Source organism: Amblyomma americanum, chromosome 7, assembly GCF_052857255.1.
Source record: "Amblyomma americanum isolate KBUSLIRL-KWMA chromosome 7, ASM5285725v1, whole genome shotgun sequence".
Taxonomy (NCBI): domain Eukaryota; kingdom Metazoa; phylum Arthropoda; class Arachnida; order Ixodida; family Ixodidae; genus Amblyomma; species Amblyomma americanum.
Window position 1 is genome coordinate 63,473,419 of NC_135503.1, and position 19,496 is coordinate 63,492,914.

Below are 19,496 nucleotides of genomic sequence, written 5' to 3' on the forward strand. Positions count from 1 at the left end.
GCGAAGTATACTTGTGTTAAATTTAGTTTCGACACCTTGGTGTCCTCTAGCCGACTAGTGATGCGATGAGTGGTTTAGCATACAAACAAAGCTCTCTTTTTGTTACGTTGCGGGATCTTTTTCCAGTCTGTTCATGGTCGCTTTATGCCCTGAGGCAATAAACATCGCTTTAAAAAAAATCGGAACCTCTACCTTACGCTGTACATCGTATTGTTACCATGCTGCGTCAAGATGTAGTCTGTATGATTACGTACCGCCCGATTATGCGCCTGAGAATACTGCAGTTATTCATATTAGCTATCCCTTCGTTGAGTAACACATTGATCTACGACCGCTCTAACAGAGCTGAACGTCTTCCCGTCATCTGCAAATAAGCTATAGTCTATATCTTAATAAAAATCCTTGGTACCCAGACTGAGTTATACCCAGCGTAACTGGTGCAGTGAATATTTTCGGCCACCTACTCATCACAATCTTTGTTAAGGAAAAACAGATGCTCTGTGAATGTAATGATTCGAGAGGTCTAATGAAAAGAAAAATATAGTTCTCGTCATGCATAAAATGTTCGCATTGGTCCATAAGATGCCGTAATCACTTGAATGATGTCATGACACGTCCGCCGCATTCTCCTTACCTCAGCGCTGCGCGCATTGAATGTCAGCATAAATAAGCAGCACAAAAGGGGCGTACACGCACGCACTGAGAGCTCTTCCTCTTGGACGGGCGTGGGACACACACAGCGCGCGCGATGTGTTCGAATCGGGCGGAGAGCACTTTTCACACTTCACTGGACGGACATCCGTTCTCACCGTCCAACGAGAGGCCCTCGTTAAGTTTACAGAGTTGGTCCTCCACCGCACCACCGTTGGCACTGGCGTAGGCGGCACCACCGTTGTAGTAGCCTGACACGGTGTCAGCCCCTGGCGTGGCAGCGAGTTCACTGGGCGATGGCCCGTATGACACCCGCAGTGGCCTCGCTTGACTGCTCGGCGTCGGGAAGCGGTGCATGTGGCTCGAGTAAGGCGGGGGGTACATGGGCCTCGGCATCAGCGGAGGCTTGCCAGGCTTCAGTTGCGTCGGCGGTGGCGTCGTTGAAGTCGTCGTCGTCGCTTGCGGTGCCGTCGTGTGCGCCGACGGCACGTCACCGTTGCTGATCGGCTTGGGAGACTGGCGCAAGCCACCACCGCACGTTCCGTTGGCTGTGACGGGCGGAGACGGCGAGTGGTTCGGGCTCACCTCTTCCCTTTCCTTCTCCTCGTCCTGGAAGTCCTCCTTCTTGAACTTCGTCGTGAGGTCGCCGTTGGTCTTGAAGCCCCTAACCGTTACCGGAGACGGCTGGTCTCCGGGACTTCGACGGGCGTCGAGCTCGCCTCTGCCTCCTGGCGGAGAAGGTTGCTGCTGAGCTAGTAGCGCCGCGGGGCTCGTTCGCTCCCCAGCGTGCTCCCACAGCGGGTACTTGGGCTTCGCGCCGAGCTTCTCGAAGTCCGGCCTGCTTCCGCCCGCCACCCGGTTCGCTAGGTGCGCCGGTGGTGGCGGGAGGCCCACTTCGTTGCCGAACAGTCCCGACGGCGGCGGAGCCTGCATCGGGGGTACGCGCACGTTGAGTGCTCGGTCGTTGGCCGCCAGTTCCTCTTCGTCGAGACCGTCCGCCCCGTTGAAGTCTCGGAGGACTTCCTCCGACTTGGCTCTGGTGACTCCGCCGCAGACGCCGTTGGGTCTGAACCTTCTGGGAAGATGGGACCAGTGGGGCACTTCGCTGAACCTGTTCTTGCAGTCGGAGCTCTGTCCCAGCGGGCTGCAGCGGTAGTTGACCTGTGTGACCCGCTCTCGAACGTAACCCTGGAGTTCGTTCCGGAGCTCCGAGTGCTGCGCCTCCTGGCGTCGCTCCCTCTCGAGTCTCTCGCGGAGCGCCACGCGCTCGACCCGCTCCTGGCACTCAGTCTTCTCGGCGGCGAGTTTTTCACGCACCGATTGGTTGAGGTTGAAGAGTTGGTTGCGCGTCTTACGCTCGAGATGCGCGATCTTGGCGTTCAGGTCCTCGTGCGCGTGGTCGATGTGGTCGATGAGCTCCTGCTTGTCCGCCTCGAGCTTCTTCTCCACGTTGTGAAAGAAGGGCGCGCAGTAGCACGTGTAGCCCTTGCCCACTGGGCCCTACACGGCGAAGGAGAGATAAGCAAAGAGGTTACGAGGTGCGCAGTGCCATTCACCGGGTGCACAGCTCGACTGTGTGCCTTTTGTAGGAGCGCGCTTACGGCCATGAAATAAATGTAGTTGAAGAAGGAATTATGAAGATATAGCTTTCTTCTTGTGACTATTTTCTCTGCTTGCATTCTCAGTAAGAAGTTGATGAAAAAATTCAACCTCCTTACGAATTCACATCTATCCACATCTTTTAACGCACGGAAAGAATGTTGTCTTACGGTGCCTCACTGGATCCTTCTGTATGTTCAGATAGATAAAAGAATTTAGTAGACGCCTGCAATACAGAGGTGTGACTAAACATCAGCTTTGCTGATGTCGGCAAAAAACGAGAAGACCACGTCAGCGTTAGCCCACTACCCCTGTCCTGTCCGCACCAAAAACTGGGTCCTGAAAACGAGCCACGAACATTCTTGAGTGAAAATTCCGCACGTGACGAAGAGCAAGATTCATAAGGCTGGTTTTCATCAGGCGGAATGGAAAAAAATGGCAGGATCAACGAAAAAAAAAGAAAAATGGCCGCCTGAATTGTATAAATTACGAACTTACAAATTTCCGGCGCAGTGGAGCTTTGGACATGCAATCTCTCAATCAGTAGAAACAGCACGAGCCCGTCCTTACGTGTCTTCCTTCTTTCCAGTCTCAATTTGCACTGTTTATACCCAGCGGACAACAAACTCGGCCAAGCCTCAGTTTTTGCTTCCATTCGGCCTATCGAAGACTTTGTATCCATTGTACCAGGTTCCTTTTCGGATGGGAGTATTGGTGCTAAGTAAATGAAAGTGCATTGAGCCTTCATTTTACTGTGGTGTTGTATAATCCTCTATGTGATGATGGTGAAACAATTCACAGTTGTGAACTGTAGCTGGAGAAAAGAAAACTACAGAACGCGTAGGCAGGAACAAGAAAAAAACAGAACGAATCATGCGATGTGGAAAACCGAACGCTATACGGGAATTATATCGAAACCCCCCCAAAATATGAACAAGCCTGCACATGTGAAACAAGCAAGTAGAGGTATAAGAAAGATTGCAGGTCCGCCCAGCTCCAGCATCGGCTGCATCACAGCGCGGCAGTTAGCTTCCAGAGGATTTTTGCAGAAAAAAAAAAAGGCATACTTGTCCGTAAGTATACCTTTCGTATGTTTCCGGCCAGGTCGAGGAAGTACTGTTCTCCCTTTCCCAGCGGCTCAGCGGGCAGCGTCTCCAGCTTAGGCGACGGGAAGGCGCCCAGATTGGGCGTCTGGTGGCATCCGTACGGGCTCAGCTTGCCCTTGCGGTCCTTTTTCTTCTCGTCGTCGAAGTGCACCTTGTGGCCGTGCTTGTTCTGTGCAACAGGGAAAGGAAGCATCCGTTCACAAATTCAGTAGCCGTGGATGCATGCGGGAAGGCTCCATAGACAGGCCAGCGTTAACCGTCACCGTTAGATAAGTTGTTACAAAAACAGCGACAGGTAAGCAAGAGTGCAGAAGAGAAATGACATAAGGCGAGCACCAGATGCTAACTTGCCAAAGGCGACGGTCTTCTTCAAGCGGTCAGGTGCTTTAAATGTGCACCCAGACTTCCAAAGAAAGCTGCTTTATTTCTCGTTGTTTGTATTGTTTGATGCTCACGTTCCAAAGTTCGTAACAAAGCAGCAGAGAAGCGCTGATAACTTTGTGCACCCCTGCTTTCTGCGTCCCATGCCACTAGCCGCGGTCTCTTTCATTGGCGACGCTGTTCGCAAAATCGGTGGTGACTCTGTCCGACAGCCGCACGGAGCTAACACCAACGTCAATCACATCGTGGTAGTCTCTATAAGCTCATAGGTGTGGGATATCTGGCACACTGACGTCAAGTGCACAAGGAACCCTTTTACTGAGTCATTTTAGGGCGCCTGCCTGCACTATCAGCCAGCCTTGCTTGGCAGAAAGACCAAGTTCATGAAGAAGTCTCAAGCGGGCTGGTTGCTACATGTTGACAGAGAAGTAACAGCGCTAAAGATTGGAATAAGGGTATATGCTCCCTTCGCACAAAAATGTGCGCTTGTTAATCAGTGACGCTGAATACCCCAGCAGCACAGCTAATCGGTCCACTATTGTAAATGTATTCGCAAAGGCAGGTCCTACAAAGGACCAGAGTGAAAATCATCTATTTCCAATATTGGGCTGATTACCTGTGCTGCTTGGGTAATTACTACCGGTTGCGTAGTTGTGTTTTTTTTTCTCATTATTTTTGCTCTCCATGTTTGCTTCATATGCTGCCTCACATGTTGCACTAAATCATTTGGTCGCTAGTCATCGCAAGGGTTTGTATCGTTCTCTTTGTTCCGTCTTAAGGACTTTTAAATCCTCTCCGTTATCTAAGTACATGACCACCGAAAGCAAGTGTGACGTAGTGCAAGTCATGCACACGCGCCTAGCCGGACAGAAGCAGCCCCCATTTCTGTTATCTAACCGCTTGCCTATATAACCGCTCGCCTTCTTCAATAAAGCGTCATTCATGCACCATGCTTCGTCGTATCCACATGGTGTCAGAAGTGGCCGGTTAGCGATCGCGCAACGCAACCGGGCAACGTAACCGACGGCAGAAGCACGGCAATCCGGGAGGCCCGGATAATTTCATCGGACCAGAGCCATGACAGACGCCGAGCAGCACCGCGCCCAGCCTGCCGCCCCCGTCACTTCGCTGCTGCCACCACCGAAGGCCCTGGATACAACGGGAGATGTCTGGCATAGCTGGGAAGCATGGAAGCAAGAGTTCGAGCTCTTCTCAACTGCAACCTACCTGGACCAACAACCGAAAGAGGTACAGGCAGCCACTTTTCTCATCAGTATTGGAGAAGACGCACGCAAAACGTACAGCACTTTCGTATTTGATGCTGGAGAGGATAAAAGCGACATTGCTGTACTGAAGCGAAAGTTTGAAGCGTTCTACAAACCAGCACTAAACCTAGCTTATCACGAGTTTCGATTTGGAAAGCGTGACCAGAAGGAAGACGAACATTTTAACGATTGGTTAACGGAGCTGCGTGTACTAGCAAAAAGCTGTGAATTCGGTGAGCTGGAAGAACGCATGCTAAGAAGCAGAATCATTCTGGGAATGAGAGACAAGAAGCTTCAAGAAACGCTTCTTTCTGAAAATGCTTCCTTGGCCAAAACTGTTGAAATGTGTCGAGCTCGGGAACACGGCAAAGAGCAAAGTGAAGAAATACACTCCAGCAAGAACTGTCAAGTGGACGTCAATGCGGTCCTCCAAATGAAAAGTCGCTGTAACAAATGTGCTCGTGTTCACAACAGTGAAACATGCCCTGCAAAGGGACGCACGTGCTTAAAATGTGGCAAAAGAAATCATTTTGCAGCTGCGTGCAAAACGAAGAGCGCTAACCTCTGCGTGAAAGAGCAAAAAGTGGCGTCACTGGAAGCGAATTCAGACGGACAGGCAGATAATTTCTGGTTGCAAACTTTATCGCCAAGCAGCAAGAAAGACGACCGCTGGACTGCAATCGTGAAAATAGAAGAAACGCCCGTTGCCTGCAAGCTTGATACAGGAGCCAATTGCTCGGTCATATCACGCAGCCAGCTGCAAAAGATAACTCAAAAGCAACCCGAAAACTGCGCTGTCGTGCTGAACACATTTTTTGGCTTTCAGAAAAAAGCAACGAAACGTAGTCACCTTCATGTGACCGGACCCGAGGGAACATTTGAAACGACATTCTTCGTAATGGAAGACGACATACCCGTGACTCTAAGCGGCTCAGTTGCCGAGAAGCTAGGCTTGATTCGCCGAATTGCTTCACTGGAGCACCAAGAGCTGTACGACGTAGTCAAGCCGTATGAAGACGTCTTCTCCGGATTAGGCGAGCTCAAGGGTGTCGTCTACCACTTGAAGCTCAAGCCAGGTTCCCAAGGAGTGGTCAAAGCAGCACGCCGGATTCCGTTCGCACTCGAGGACAGAGTAAAAGCGGAACTGGACCGCATGGAAGCAGCCGGAGTAGTTTCCAAGGTGACCGAGCCAACCGAGTGGTCCAGCCACATGGTTACCGTCATAAAGAACGACAAGGTACGCATATGTCTCGATCCATCTGATTTGAACAAAGCGCTGCTGAGGGAACATTATCCTATGCCAACGCTAGAAGACATTGCACCGTCTCTGTGTGGAGCACAATACTTTTCGACTTTGGATGCCGCTACGGGATTTTGGCAGATAAAACTGGATGAGGAAAGCTCCAGAATTTGCACAATGAGCACTCCGTACGGTCGTTACAGGTTCCTACGTATGCCGTTCGGCATTTCTTCGGCTCCCGAAATATTTCAGCGCGCCATGCACAAAGTATTAGAAGGTCTCACTGGCACAGCAGTCGTAATGGACGACATTCTAGTCTGGGGTCGCACTAAAGAAGAGCATGACGCAAATCTTGTCAATGTGCTGACAAGATGTCAGGAGCACAACTTGAAATTGAACAAAACAAAGTGTAACTTCTTGCAGGAATCCGTCAAGTACCTAGGCCACGTGTTGACGCGCGACGGGTTGAGCCTGGATCCAGGGAGACTGGAAGATATTTTCCACGTGCAGGCCCCTTGCAACCGGAAAGAGCTACAGACATTCTTGGGTATGGTGAACTTCGTTTCCCGCTTCATTCCTAATATGTCAACGCTCACAGCATCGCTCCGAGAACTTTTAAAAAAGAATGCTGCATGGGTTTGGGAAGACAGACATCAAAAAAGCTTTGAAGCACTGCGCGAAGCACTAGCAACGGCTCCCATATTGGCATATTACCAGAAGGGCAAACCAATCACCCTATCTGTAGACGCCAGCCAAAACGGAATTGGCGCTGTGATAATGCAGGATGGACACCCCTTAGCTTACTCATCTCGCTCGCTGACAGAAGCACAGCAAAGGTACGCGCAGATAGAGAAAGAGATGCTAGCAATCGTCCACGGCTGTGAAAAATTCAAGGACTACATTTTCGGGCAGCCAGAAGTCATTGTGGAATCTGATCACAAGCCGCTCGAAATGATTTTCAAGAAGCCATTATGCCAGTGCCCTCTCCGCCTGCAGCGTATGCGTCTAAACCTACAAAAATACCATATAAACGTCAAGTATACTCCGGGAAAACAACTGTTCATCGCTGACGCGTTATCACGTTTTCCTAATAAAGCACAGCTCGTAGAACATTGCGCGCATTTCCACGTTAACACTATCGCTTGTCTTCAAGCTTCAGACAGGCGCCTGGAGCAAGTTCTGCGGGAGACGGACCGTGACCCAAGCATGGTGAAACTTCGCCAGTATGCAAGCACAGCGTGGCCCATTGACAAGGCTGACGTCCCTACCGAGCTACGCAGCTACTGGAGCTTCCGCGACGAGCTGCATACTGATTCCGGCCTTGTGTTCCGGAGCAATCGCCTTATCATTCCTGCCAGACTGCGCAGTGAGGTACTGGCTTCTCTTCATGCCGCGCACACAGGAGCAGAAAAAATGAAGGCACGCGCCCGAACCGTTGTCTTCTGGCCAAGTATAAACAGCGATATTGAGGAAGTCGCTCAACGCTGTCAAACATGCCAAAAGTACAAATCAAGAAATGCGCGACTACCGCTGTTAAGTCACGAGATACCAACTCTGCCCTGGGAGTCAGTAGGAGCTGATATTTGTCATCACAACGGTGCCGAGTACTTAGTCGTTGTTGACTTCTACTCTTTCTTTTTTGAAATCAGGCTTGTGCAAGCGCCGTCAGCCAACAAGGTTATTGCAGCATGCAATGACATCTTCGCAACACATGGCTTCCCAAGGCGACTTTGCACAGACAACGGACCACCCTTCAGTAGCCAACAGTTCAAGGATTACGCCGATAAGATTGGCCTGCAACACGTCCGGTCTAGTCCGTACTATCCCCGCTCGAATGGAATGGCAGAAAGAGCAGTACAGGAAGCTAAGAAGCTGTTAAGGCGGTTCCGTTTCGGTAGCACTGAGTTTTGTGCCGCATTGCTTGAGTGTCGAAATTCACCTCGGGACTCTTCTCTGAAGTCCCCTGTGCAGAGGCTCATGGGCCGACAGACAAGAACGCTGCTTCCTGTACCAACTAGCCACCTACAGCCACAAACAGTGCCACCCAAGACCGTGCGACGAAGGCTAGAAGACATCAGGAGCAAGCAACGCTGCTTCTACAACAGAGGTACACGGCCTCTACCAGAGCTTCGCACTGGCTCGACCGCAACTATGTACAATGTGCCCTCAAGATCATGGTCCCCTGTCACGGTCGTACAGCGGGCTGAGACTCCTCGTGCCTACATCGTCAAAACGGAAGAGGGTCAACAGTTTCAGCGCACAAGAGAACACCTCAATCCGGCTCCTCCTCCCTCGTCTCCAGACCACAAGACTCCCGCGCCGCTGCCAGCTGTGGGAGTCCCAGACACTACAGGGACATCCGAATCTACACAACTCCGCAGGAGTGAACGGAAGCGCCAACCACCACGAAGATACCCGGCGCCTGAGTTCTGAAACTCTACTTGATTCGACTATTAAAAAAAAAAAAGAGAGAGAGGGGAGATGTGACGTAGTGCAAGTCATGCACACGCGCCTAGCCGGACAGAAGCAGCCCCCATTTCTGTTATCTAACCGCTTGCCTATATAACCGCTCGCCTTCTTCAATAAAGCGTCATTCATGCACCATGCTTCGTCGTATCCACAGCAAGCAATCGGGCTTATTTAAGGAACACCTAATTCTTTCTTTTTTATATTTTGCACCACGATAGACCGTTAGTGCCGCGCAAGAAACGGCTTTTCAGCACTCGACTCGAGTGTCGATTTTAAGTGTAAGGTCATAGTCCACATCGAGACATACTTGAAACATTGAGGCCACGTTAAAACAACTGTTCGTTCATGCATAGCAGCCAGCCAGAAATGCCAAAAGTACGACACTCAACTTTCACTTCGTATCACATAGTTTATAGCTGCGCCACTCAGCCTATTGCCCGCAACGCCCCTACCTTCTTGTTCTTGTCACGGCGGCAGCCAGGCTTGTTGTGCGAGCTGTCCTTGCTGCCCTGCGATGTACCGCTCTCCTTGTCTCGCTTCTTGGTGTCCTTGCTCTGGTCCAGTGGCGAGGAAGAGGTGTCCAGCTGGATCACTTGTGGCGGCGGGTGCTCGATGAGGTCGGCCACCTCGTTGAACTCCTTACGGCGGGCGATGTCCAGCGCAGTCTCCCCTTGCTGCACACCATTCAGTAACGGACACAATCACTCAGAGGGCGCAAAACTCTTAGTGGTACGGAGACACGGTGAAAGAAATGAGGTATATGACAGTCACAAGCAGTTGAAACTGCCCTACCTCGTCGTCTCATCCCATCCATGTCGGGCCATTTTTTTTTTTTAGAATGAAACACCAACTAACCCACCAACGATCCCGTAGAACAGGCCTGGCTAAAGCATGATGTAAAGAGCTTGTGATTACCAAAACTTGTGCGCCGTACTGCCCGAAACGTGCCCGAAACTTATTCAACGAATGCGTTCCATGCGTCTCCATCGACGCAAAAGACGCAACGCAGCGTACCTTGTTCGTAATGGTCGGGTCGCAGCCGGCTTCCAGGAGTATCCTTGTTAGTTTCCGTCGTCCCATGGCTGCTGTTATGTGGAGGCCGCTGTCTCCATTCTGAAAACAGAAACTTCTTCACTGATGCGAAAATTGTTAAGGAAAACTATGCAGCCCATTCATGTAGCGTGAACCCACTGAAGTCTTATAAATAGTGGGGGTTCTACAACAAACAGAATGTTTGGCTTACCACATGGTATAAGCTATTTTCTTCACTGTCATATTTTACTACAATGCTGTAAAATGATCTGTGACACATCACGAATATCGCCTTGCTATGATCTGCTGGTCTCAAAGTAAAAAGGGAAATTCTTGCTTTCCTTACGAAACTCTCATATTCCAGTGCCCCATCATGATGGCCGTAATCGCTTGTATGATCTACGAGCTTATGATACGCTAGCCTTTCTTTCGAAATGTAACTAAATATTATAATTATTGCCACAGAGTCGACATGCGTGCAGCTTACTAAGGCAGTCGTCAGTAAATCAGCCCGAAAGTGCAACCACGGTGCACAAGGTCATGCACACGGATGAAATTATACGTTGTTTGCACAGAAAAGTGGCGGCTGAAGAGGCAGGATGTGAATCTCCGTGGAAAGAAGTTATAAGTGGTTTTGTTTCTGCGCGAAAACACTGGGAAAATGGTGCGCAGCGAAGAGCGAGAGCGGAGGCGCTGTATCACCTTGTTCACTTCGCTGGCGTTGCAGAACGCGCTGATGAGTATCCGGAGCACTCCGGCGTGACCGTAGCGCGAAGCCGTGTGCAGAGGCGTGTCGCCGTACTGGAATAAAAACAAAACAAAAAGTATTTCGGCTGAAAGCTCCAAAAGCTTGACCGGAAGCACTGAACCCTTTCTTCCAAACGAAAAAAAGAAAACATCAAGAAACATCAAGAACTGCACTTTCCTCCCCCTCTCCCTCTTTTAAGTTTTTGTTTTTGATGTGTTGTTGCCACGGGCTCAGACTTAAATGGTTCAAGGAGACCTGGCTAAATTTGTGATCAGGTGATTGAAAGGTGACACGCACGAAATTTAATTTAACATAACGCTATGACGGCTTAACGCTCTATTAAGATTTGCATGCTCCAAAGAGACAGCGCTATCTCACGCTGTTTCCATGCCTTCAGCGCGCGTTCTGGGGGATACAAAGTATCTCGATGCGCCGTATTACGTTTAAAGCTTAGCAACTCCGCTGCCTCAGTTTACTTCGCGATTGAAGAGGCAGCTGCCAAGGCTCGGAGAACATTGTTTTTCGCTAACCACTTTAACCGGACACCACCTACCATCTTCTCGCCGTTTCCGCGTATTAAGAAAAGGCACGAAGCACGTCTATGTTCAGCATACGATCTTCAGCCACCGTTAACTTCGCAGAGGTTGTCGCTCGCGCAAACGGCCGCGGAGACGCGCTGCATCTTAAGAGCATTCGGAATTGCAAGAACGGCATGGGGTAATAAGTATAAGGCGAGAGAGAGCTGGGAGCAGGGATACTTCGCGAGAGATATATTCCATCGCACCACGCAGCGATTTTTCCGCGCAGTGGCGCCTCGTTTCACGAGTGCCTATTACAGGCACTTTCTCAATGATTCGCCGATTGGAAAGGGTGCGATGCGACGGCTATACAGGCAGATGCCGCCGTGCACAGTTTCGATTGCAGCCTGCGTAAGCAATTTGTTTATTATTTATTGCCGATTGCGAAAGGAAGGCAGAGCGCATGCGCAACTCCCCAGCATGTACACTGGCCATTCGGCATACAGCGGCAATTATGAAATGACAGACTCGAAGCGCCATAACGTGACCCCTGGCGGTTTTTTGTGTACTTTTTGCCAGCTATAAATATCACAGCATCGGTCCATTTTGTTCCCTTACTTTCAAGCGGCGCCTCTGTGGTTCCCTCTCACTTGCGTGGCGTGAGGTTTTGGTCACATGTTAGCTGTGCTTTTATCTCGTCGGAGTGCACGCTGCGATTGGAGATAAGCTATTCCGCTTCACGAATGTCTTTTCTGACGTCGTGACACTTCCCGACAGCGCATCGCTGTCTCTAAGATAGGTGGCGAAGGTAGTCTTGGGCATATGTCGACGACAGCTCGCGATAAAGCTGAGAAGGAAGGTCGTTGAACAAAAGAATGCATGCAAGGAATATTCATCAGAATGTGACCCTGCGGCTAGGAAGAAAAGCTGCGCACCTTTTTTCAAAACTTTTTTTTTTGCAAAACTCATCTGCTTTGAATCTCTACGGGGAACCCCGGCGGGTGGTAACATCTCACTTGAACGCATAAAAAGCGGAAGTCGTTGCTTTGCCCACAACTCTGTCCTGTTAAAGGATGGATCATCATCATCATCATCCTGAATACGTCCACCGCAGGACAAAGGCCTTTCCCATAGCTCCCCAATTAAATATGCCTTGTGCTAGCCGTGGCTACCTTATCCCGGCAAAATCCTTTATCTCCACCGCCCGCCTAACTTTCTGCTGCCCCCTGGTACGCTTTCCTTCTCTTGGAAATCATCTCCGTTACCCTTAACGACCATCAGTTATCTTGCCTTCGAATTACACGCCCTGCCCAAGTCCATTTATTCTTCTTGATTTTCACTAGGATGTCACTAACCCGCATTTGTTCCCTGACCCACTCTGCCCTCTTCCTGTCCCTTAACGTTGCACCTATCATTTTCCTTTCCATTGCTCGCTGCAATACCCGAAATTTAAGATGAACCCTTTTAGTTACAACAGGACTTGTCGGGCTAGTTGGTTGATCATAATGCAAAAAAGACGAACTGCGCAACAAGAACACGGACGAAAGGGAGGCAGACACACACTAACGCAGACTTAAGACACACACTAACGCAGGTAAGTCTGCGTTAGTGTGTGTCTGCCTCCCTTTCGTCCGTGTTCTTGTTGCGCAGTTCGTCTTTTTTGCCTTTTAGTTAGCCTCCACGTTTCTGCTCCATAGGTGAGTACCGGTAAGATACAGCTTTTACATGGTTTTCTCGTGAGGGATGTTGCTAAAGTGCCATTCATAATCTGAAAGAACCTGCAAAATTCGCTTCACCCGATCAAAGGATGCATACTGCAGGGCAAAACCATAGCTTAAACGCACAGTGCCATCGCGAAGGAATCTTCACGACAATAATGAGCTGTTTGCACTAAATTGCACTGTATAAACTAAAAATGGCTTATCTCCAAAGTGCGAGTGTTTCTTGAAGAGTGCTACACTGCCAGAGTCAGTCACAAGCGACAGCTGGATTATACCGTTGCGCATTTCGTAAAACAAGCATCGCATAATCGTTGTCCTTGCATTAGACACGGCTGCGGTTCTACGCGGAAGAGTACAGTGGGGGGATGTTATCTGATTTCGACTGGAACTTGACCGTTGCAGCCAGTGTACGTTAACTGACTGGTTAATGTCCGCAAAGCTGTTCAGATACTTAATCCCAGAGCTGCGACGTAAGCACGTGTGCAAACGACACTGATCGGCGTGAGTGCAACGCCAATTTGTGCACCCTTGCCAAAGTTCCTGGGCCGCCAATTCGTGAGGCGTGGTCAGCCTCGAGCGTCTGCGCCGAACGAACGAAGATGCTGTCCTTAATGGCCGCTTCTGTCGTAATACATGCTGTGTGCGGAAATCAAAGCTACGCTACGGTCTCGCATTCAGCCCTGGGGCGTCAGTTTTTTTTTTTTTGCATTCATGGTTCTTGCTTGACCTCAGTCCATTCTCAAGAACGTGCTCCCCAAAGGCCGTGCCTGGATACACTAGCTTATTGCCCATTAGTGCGTAAGAGGTCTTCGAGCTCATTCGTACTAATACATTAAGAGGCACACAGCGTCAAGTCCATGTCTCAGAGATGTTGCACCCCACCTCGTTGTGTCGGACAAACCAGAACCCGTCATGGTCACAAAAAGGCGTAGCCACATAGCAAGGCCAACGAACGTGCTACCATTTAGTTCGTTGCTGCTGTACTTGTAGTGGATTTCGCACGCCATGTGTTTGCCATTGAGACACCGGGAATGCAGAATGCGTTTTCACAGCGTATGTTAAAGAACATGCCTTTACCGCGGCTCTGCGCTGATAAAATGAGCGCTGGCACACGTCTGATGATGATATTTGTGTCAATGATAGAATAATGTAGCTGGCCGAGAGCTACATTTTTGTGCTTTGAGAGAACTGTATAGTCCGTGATATTTGTACTTCGGCTAGGAGTTGTGCCACGTAAATGTAAAACCACTGTGAAGTGACGACACCGAGTTGTCAGTTGTTATTAGTTGCGCGAAATGTGGTTTCAGTAGGTTGGTATTCGTCGAATAGAGATGCCAATTTAATGCGATTCCAGCGGCTTTCCACTCCACTCAGCTATCTGCATGGAGGCAGATTCCCTTATGTACACGTCATTTACATCTGGAAGTGCATTCCAGCCTTGACGCCTGTTTCTCTATCTGTTTGCCGTCTCCCATCAATTTTCCTTCAATGTTTTTGCTGCCAGCCCTAACATTTAGTAATACCATTTGTACAAGATTTCGTACTGTCTTCTATTACCAGCCGACGGGCGGAATAACTGCGAGGATGTTGCTTTTGGGGAAGTCAGGCATCAGCCTAAATGTGTAGCACGGTGGATTCAGCTTATCACCAGACTCATATCAATGCCATTCACACGACAGGCTAGAAATTACGGCGCCGTTTTTTGCATCCACTAAAGCCACAATCGGCTTTCCATACTGACTTAGTGTAAAATTGCTCTGTTATGGTTTACAGGAAGGCGTTTCTGAGGGAGAACTTCGACGCTACCGCCTCGGCTGTTCCTCGAAAAGAAGATGCCGTGAGTCCCATTTCCTGTAACCTGCAGACTAGAAATATCACTATGTTGCGTTAATGAGTTAAGCCTCAAACGCGAGACGTGAGTTCCTTAATACGGTATAGTACCGCTTACGCGCATGCAAACAGGCAAACGCGACATACGAGAGACACGAACAGTGTTGCGTGATAAACCAGGAAGTTTTCTCACAAATCCTATACGCTATCTCTTCGATCCGAATCGTTACTTAGATATTACTACGCAGGATGCATAGGCCAGGAGTTCCGTTGTACTGGACCGAGCGACCTTTCGAAAACACGCGAATCAATTCGCGTGACCATAGAGAAAAAATATATGGCGAAGAAATTACACCGAACGGGCACCTAATCCACCGGACGAGGATTACCGCCAGTAGATTTCCTTCTCGGTAACATGGCGAAGATTAAGGTGCACTCTGCAAGAAAGCCGTAATGAAACGTTTTACGACATTCGCGACTGACGAAGAAGTCCTTCCGGACGGTGGGAAATAAAATGTGCGACGTCCCGGTTGTCTGTATATCGACAGAGGAATCTGAGCGTGGCAGAACCTTATATATGGTTTCCGGTGTCAGGAGGGCGCGATGTTATCTGCCTGCAGAAAAGAGTCCATGGAACGGCTCAATGACTCCGGGGTGTTCTAGTTTGAGAGGAACAAAAAGCAATGTGGAGATAAATGAAAGACACCCGTACGTCCAGGTGCCACGTGACACCTACGTTGTTCTTGATGTCCGGTTTGCAGCCAGCGAGGAGGAGGATCCTGGTGCTCTGGTTGTGGCCGTTCTGACATGCCAGATGCAGTGGTGAGAAGCCCCCCTGCGACGCAACAAGAATCGTTCACTCGTCATTGATCTGGTGGCGAAGATGTGCGAAGATAAAATGGTAGAAGCTCTACGAAGTTTTCTTTTCGGGTTCAGAAAGGGTCAGGGGGACTTGCATATGAAGACACAACACCCACCTTGTTTTTTATGTACACGTTCGCCTTGTTCTTGCATAGTATTTCGATCGTCCGACTGTAGCCCTTCCAGGCAGCTTCATGGAGAGCAGTATTCCCATGCTGCATGGAAACCAAATAAACAATCATATGTGACTACACATATCCGGTTCTAACGATTATTCGAGAAAAGTTAATGAGCGCTGAGATCTGGAGTAATACAATGACTATTGTTAAAACTTCAAAGCTCGGCAGTCGACAAAGTCGCGACACATGATGAAAACCATGCCCTCGCCTTCTCGGTTAAGTTGATGGATCTATGACTAAGTGCTGCCATTCCTGTCTGCCCCTTCCTTGACGGCGTGTCACGAGTCTTTCGACGTGAAAGGTGTCACTTAAGCAATTAGCCAAAAAAAAGAAATCTCATGCCACATGATAACATATCTTGTATATGGATAAAACCTGTCGGCAAGATGCCTTAAGCGTGGCGACCTGACGCTGTCGCATTGACCGCATAGCTTCTTTGAGTACATGCGCGCCGCATCGCGTCTGACAGGTACAGGAAGTGTCACGCGAATAAAAGGTTTTCTTGTTCGTCCAAGCATGCCTACAACTAGGACGGTCTACCATGCTGCAGGCACTGAGCGATGCGAGTTCAAGGTCACCGTCCGACCGGCTTCACTCCACCTTGCCAGCTTACCTCTGAGCCCCCCTTCCCGTTCACTAAATGGCCATGGCTTCGCTCACTCAAGGGTCGACTTGGTCCCTGTACCAACAATCGAGCCCCCCAACCATGCCATGATGTAACCCCTCGGTGACTTAACCTCTGAACTCGTCCCCTGACCCCTGCGCTAGGGCCACGGTCGCCCATCCCATCGCGTCGCTCCTGCGGCCACTCGGAAGAAATGAGAGGAAGAGGAGAAGAGAGAAGGCGAGAGAGAGAGAGAGGCTGAGATAACTGACTCGCAGCCCATTTTGTTTTATGGGCGTCCGGCACGGCAAAGGAGGCGAGGGGGGAGCGAGTGCTGGCACGACACGCGGTGGGGACAGCATTACAGGAGGCGCGGCGGGTGACCGCGTTCACCTGGCCGGCCGCCTGCGTTGCAATCGCTCGGCCCCGCCTCAGCCCTGCGCTCTTAACGGTGACCGTGGTTGGCTCAATGTGCACGCGATAACGGGGGTGAACTCTTCTTTGTTTGTTCATTTGGTGCAGTTCACCATGGTTAAGCGCCTATTCTCTTCCCGGGACATGCCGGATTTCGCAGGTCGATCGAGGTGAACGACTTTGGCTGTTGTTGCCTGTCAGCCCTAACGTCACAGACGGCACCTCCCAGTCATAAAAGAGGGGAACGAATAGTTCACGAAAGGAATGGCTTCACAATATGATCTCCGTAGCTCCGCTTGCTTTCACGGAAGAAGGGGCTTTTCGAGTTGTCCTTTTTTCAGTGTTTCCCGTGTGCCAATGCTTTAACGAAAAATCAAATTATCATTACACCAGGAGACCATTATAACTCAGAGCTGGTGCTTGAATGATCAGCTTTAAAAAGCTGATGGACTCTTTCTTCCGGTGCTAATATGCTTTCATTTTTACATAACGGGCACTTATGCAAGAAGGAGTTTTACGGCTGCTGCTCTGACCTACTGTACGGCTTTTTCCTTCTCTTCGTCTGACGTCTGTTGTTTCTTTGCGTACTCTTTGACCACCTGTGTTAGCTCTTTCCTGCACCAGTTGGGCGAATAACATGGGGCTATATATAGGCAAACCTGTCAGTATAGGTTTACCTGCTATACACCTACACCGGTGCACGTGCTATCGCTGGTGTGGCTAGCTAGCGGCTAAAGTGACTTAGAGGCACCTGATCAGATTTGGTGTGACTTCACCACTTCGTATCAGAAAACTGAAGGCGCTGCGGAGTTTGCCTTCGAAATCAATTCTTCAAATCAACTCGTCAGGCGCACACTTGCGCCTCCCAACGGTCAGCGGCCTAAGGAAAAACGGAATAGTAGTCGTGACGCAGTCCATTTTGGATGCTTAGCTCCACTTCACTTTGCACTGTATTCACTTTATGCGAGGGGAGATGTGTTGCAACTTATGCCCACCTGTCTTTCTTTTCCTGAAATGTAATTTATCAGCAACCATAAGGAATTAATTGCGTGGACTTTTATATCGGCTTTCTACGTTGGCGCAGAGCCGTACGCGAAGTGTCGTGGTGCATCACAGAAAGCTTGCACATGCATCGCTGTATATATCATGTATACGCTTTAAATAAATAAACAAAAACGAAGAAGACACTACTGAGCGAGCAATCCATTCGTGCATTACCACCGCACGCAGCTCGCAAAGCAGTTCTCTCAAATTCAGAAAAAGGAAACTGCTCTCGTACCGAGCCAAAGTGGTCGGGGGGGGGGGGGGGGGGGGGGGGTGCCTTTGTTGATGACACGTGCCCGCCCAGACCACTTCCTGCATCCGTTACGACGGCGGCGGCGGAGCCTCCTCTAAGTCTATAACACGGGCCTTCGCCCCTTCCCTGACTCCGCTACGGGGCTCGGCTCGGCTCTTTGGCGTGCCGCTGGGATCATCGGTCTCTAAAGCCTCACTCAGGCGGCGGCGTGGGTGTGGGCGCGGTAAATGCCCGTCGACTAAGGGCGATGTACATTTTTCCTTCGTTTGTTCGTTTCTTTTTTTTTTTTTAGTCAACTTGCTTCGCATGGCTTCGCACAAGTGCTTGGCCTTTTGACCCTGGAAGAGTGAACCAATGAGGGCGCAGCAGCATAGCGGAGTGCTTTTACGGGACTTCGATAGATCTCGGACCGCGCAGCTCACTGTCGCGCCCCGCTAAAAGCCATGCCACTCCACGTCACGCCACGCCACGTCACGTGGCTCGCTCGGCCTGCGCGTTTGTGGGGAGAGCTGGCCGGCCGCCAGTTCCAGGGAGCGAAGAAGCACTCGCTAAGTGCCTGAGCTGACGCCCCGTCGAGCGTTCTAACTGCGTGCGTGCATTCTTGCGAAGAGAGCGACCGGCCCCTCCTTTGACAGTAGGCGTAATAGGAGTTGCTTTTTGTTGGCAGTTGAGGAGTTTCTTTTCGTGCTTCTGACGTTATGATGCTTTCGGCGCAGGAGTTGATTTGCGGAGCTGTTTGGGAGGCTGCATTTTTATGGGGGCAAAACGCTAAGGCGCCCGTGTGCTGTGCGATGTCAGTGCACGTTAAAGATCCCCAGGTGGTCGAAATTATTCCGGAGCCTTCCACTACGGCACCTCTCTCTTCCTCTATTCTTTCACTCCCTCCTTTATCCCTTCCCTTACAGCGCGGTTCAGGTGCCCAACGATATATGAGACAGATACTGCGCCATTTCCTTTCCACAAAACGAATTATTATTGTCAACATTTTGGCAAGCATGCTCGCGCTGGCGTTGTTGCGTATATCTGTGATTCTTTCCGCTAACAAATAATGGCGTCTTTTATTCATGGAGGGGGGAAAAAAACATGCCGTAAGACACTAGCTGGTAGACGGAAATTCGTAAGCCACTGACCAGTTCCATGAAAAAAAAAAAACGACATCTCGGGAGAGGTACGTCTCCTTTGCTCGCACTGAAGCAACCGACTGGACGCGTCCGGGTTTTGTATCATATTCCAGCGTTTTTAATGACTTTGCTTGGACAGCGTGTAAGCTGCCATCGGTCCTGTTTAGTGTACTACGCGGTGTTTGAATTATTAGGGATTCGCACTGACTACGCATAACACATTATATTCTCCAGATTATGCGCATATAGATTTGCGTTCGAACGCATGCAGTGACGTCTACCGTTACACTCTTATTACCAGGATTTCGGGACAAGCGCTTCTAGTTCCCTTGGCTGCCACCCCGTGGTGCATGGCTTTGAAAATGCAAAAATAGCGCGTTGACATCATCCATGATATAAGAAAGAGAGCGAAATTTACCGATTGGTTTCGGAACAGAAAGGGATAGATCGCTAGGCATGG

The 19,496-nt window shown here is 49.9% G+C and overlaps 1 protein-coding gene across 1 annotated transcript in view; it reads right to left on the reverse strand.

Moving 5' to 3' along the window:
* Positions 1 to 506: 506 nt before the first annotated feature.
* dgo (ankyrin repeat domain containing protein 6 diego) overlaps positions 507 to 19,496 on the reverse strand; it is a 154,007-nt gene continuing 135,017 nt past the window's right edge. The window contains exons 5-11 of the mRNA XM_077632390.1: positions 15,538 to 15,636; positions 15,297 to 15,395; positions 10,446 to 10,544; positions 9,726 to 9,824; positions 9,164 to 9,385; positions 3,334 to 3,525; positions 507 to 2,151 (exon numbers count right to left, since the gene is read on the reverse strand). Of these exons, the coding sequence (XP_077488516.1) occupies positions 778 to 2,151; positions 3,334 to 3,525; positions 9,164 to 9,385; positions 9,726 to 9,824; positions 10,446 to 10,544; positions 15,297 to 15,395; positions 15,538 to 15,636 (2,184 nt within the window). The 3' untranslated portion in view covers positions 507 to 777. The remainder of the gene's footprint in view (positions 2,152 to 3,333; positions 3,526 to 9,163; positions 9,386 to 9,725; positions 9,825 to 10,445; positions 10,545 to 15,296; positions 15,396 to 15,537; positions 15,637 to 19,496) is intronic.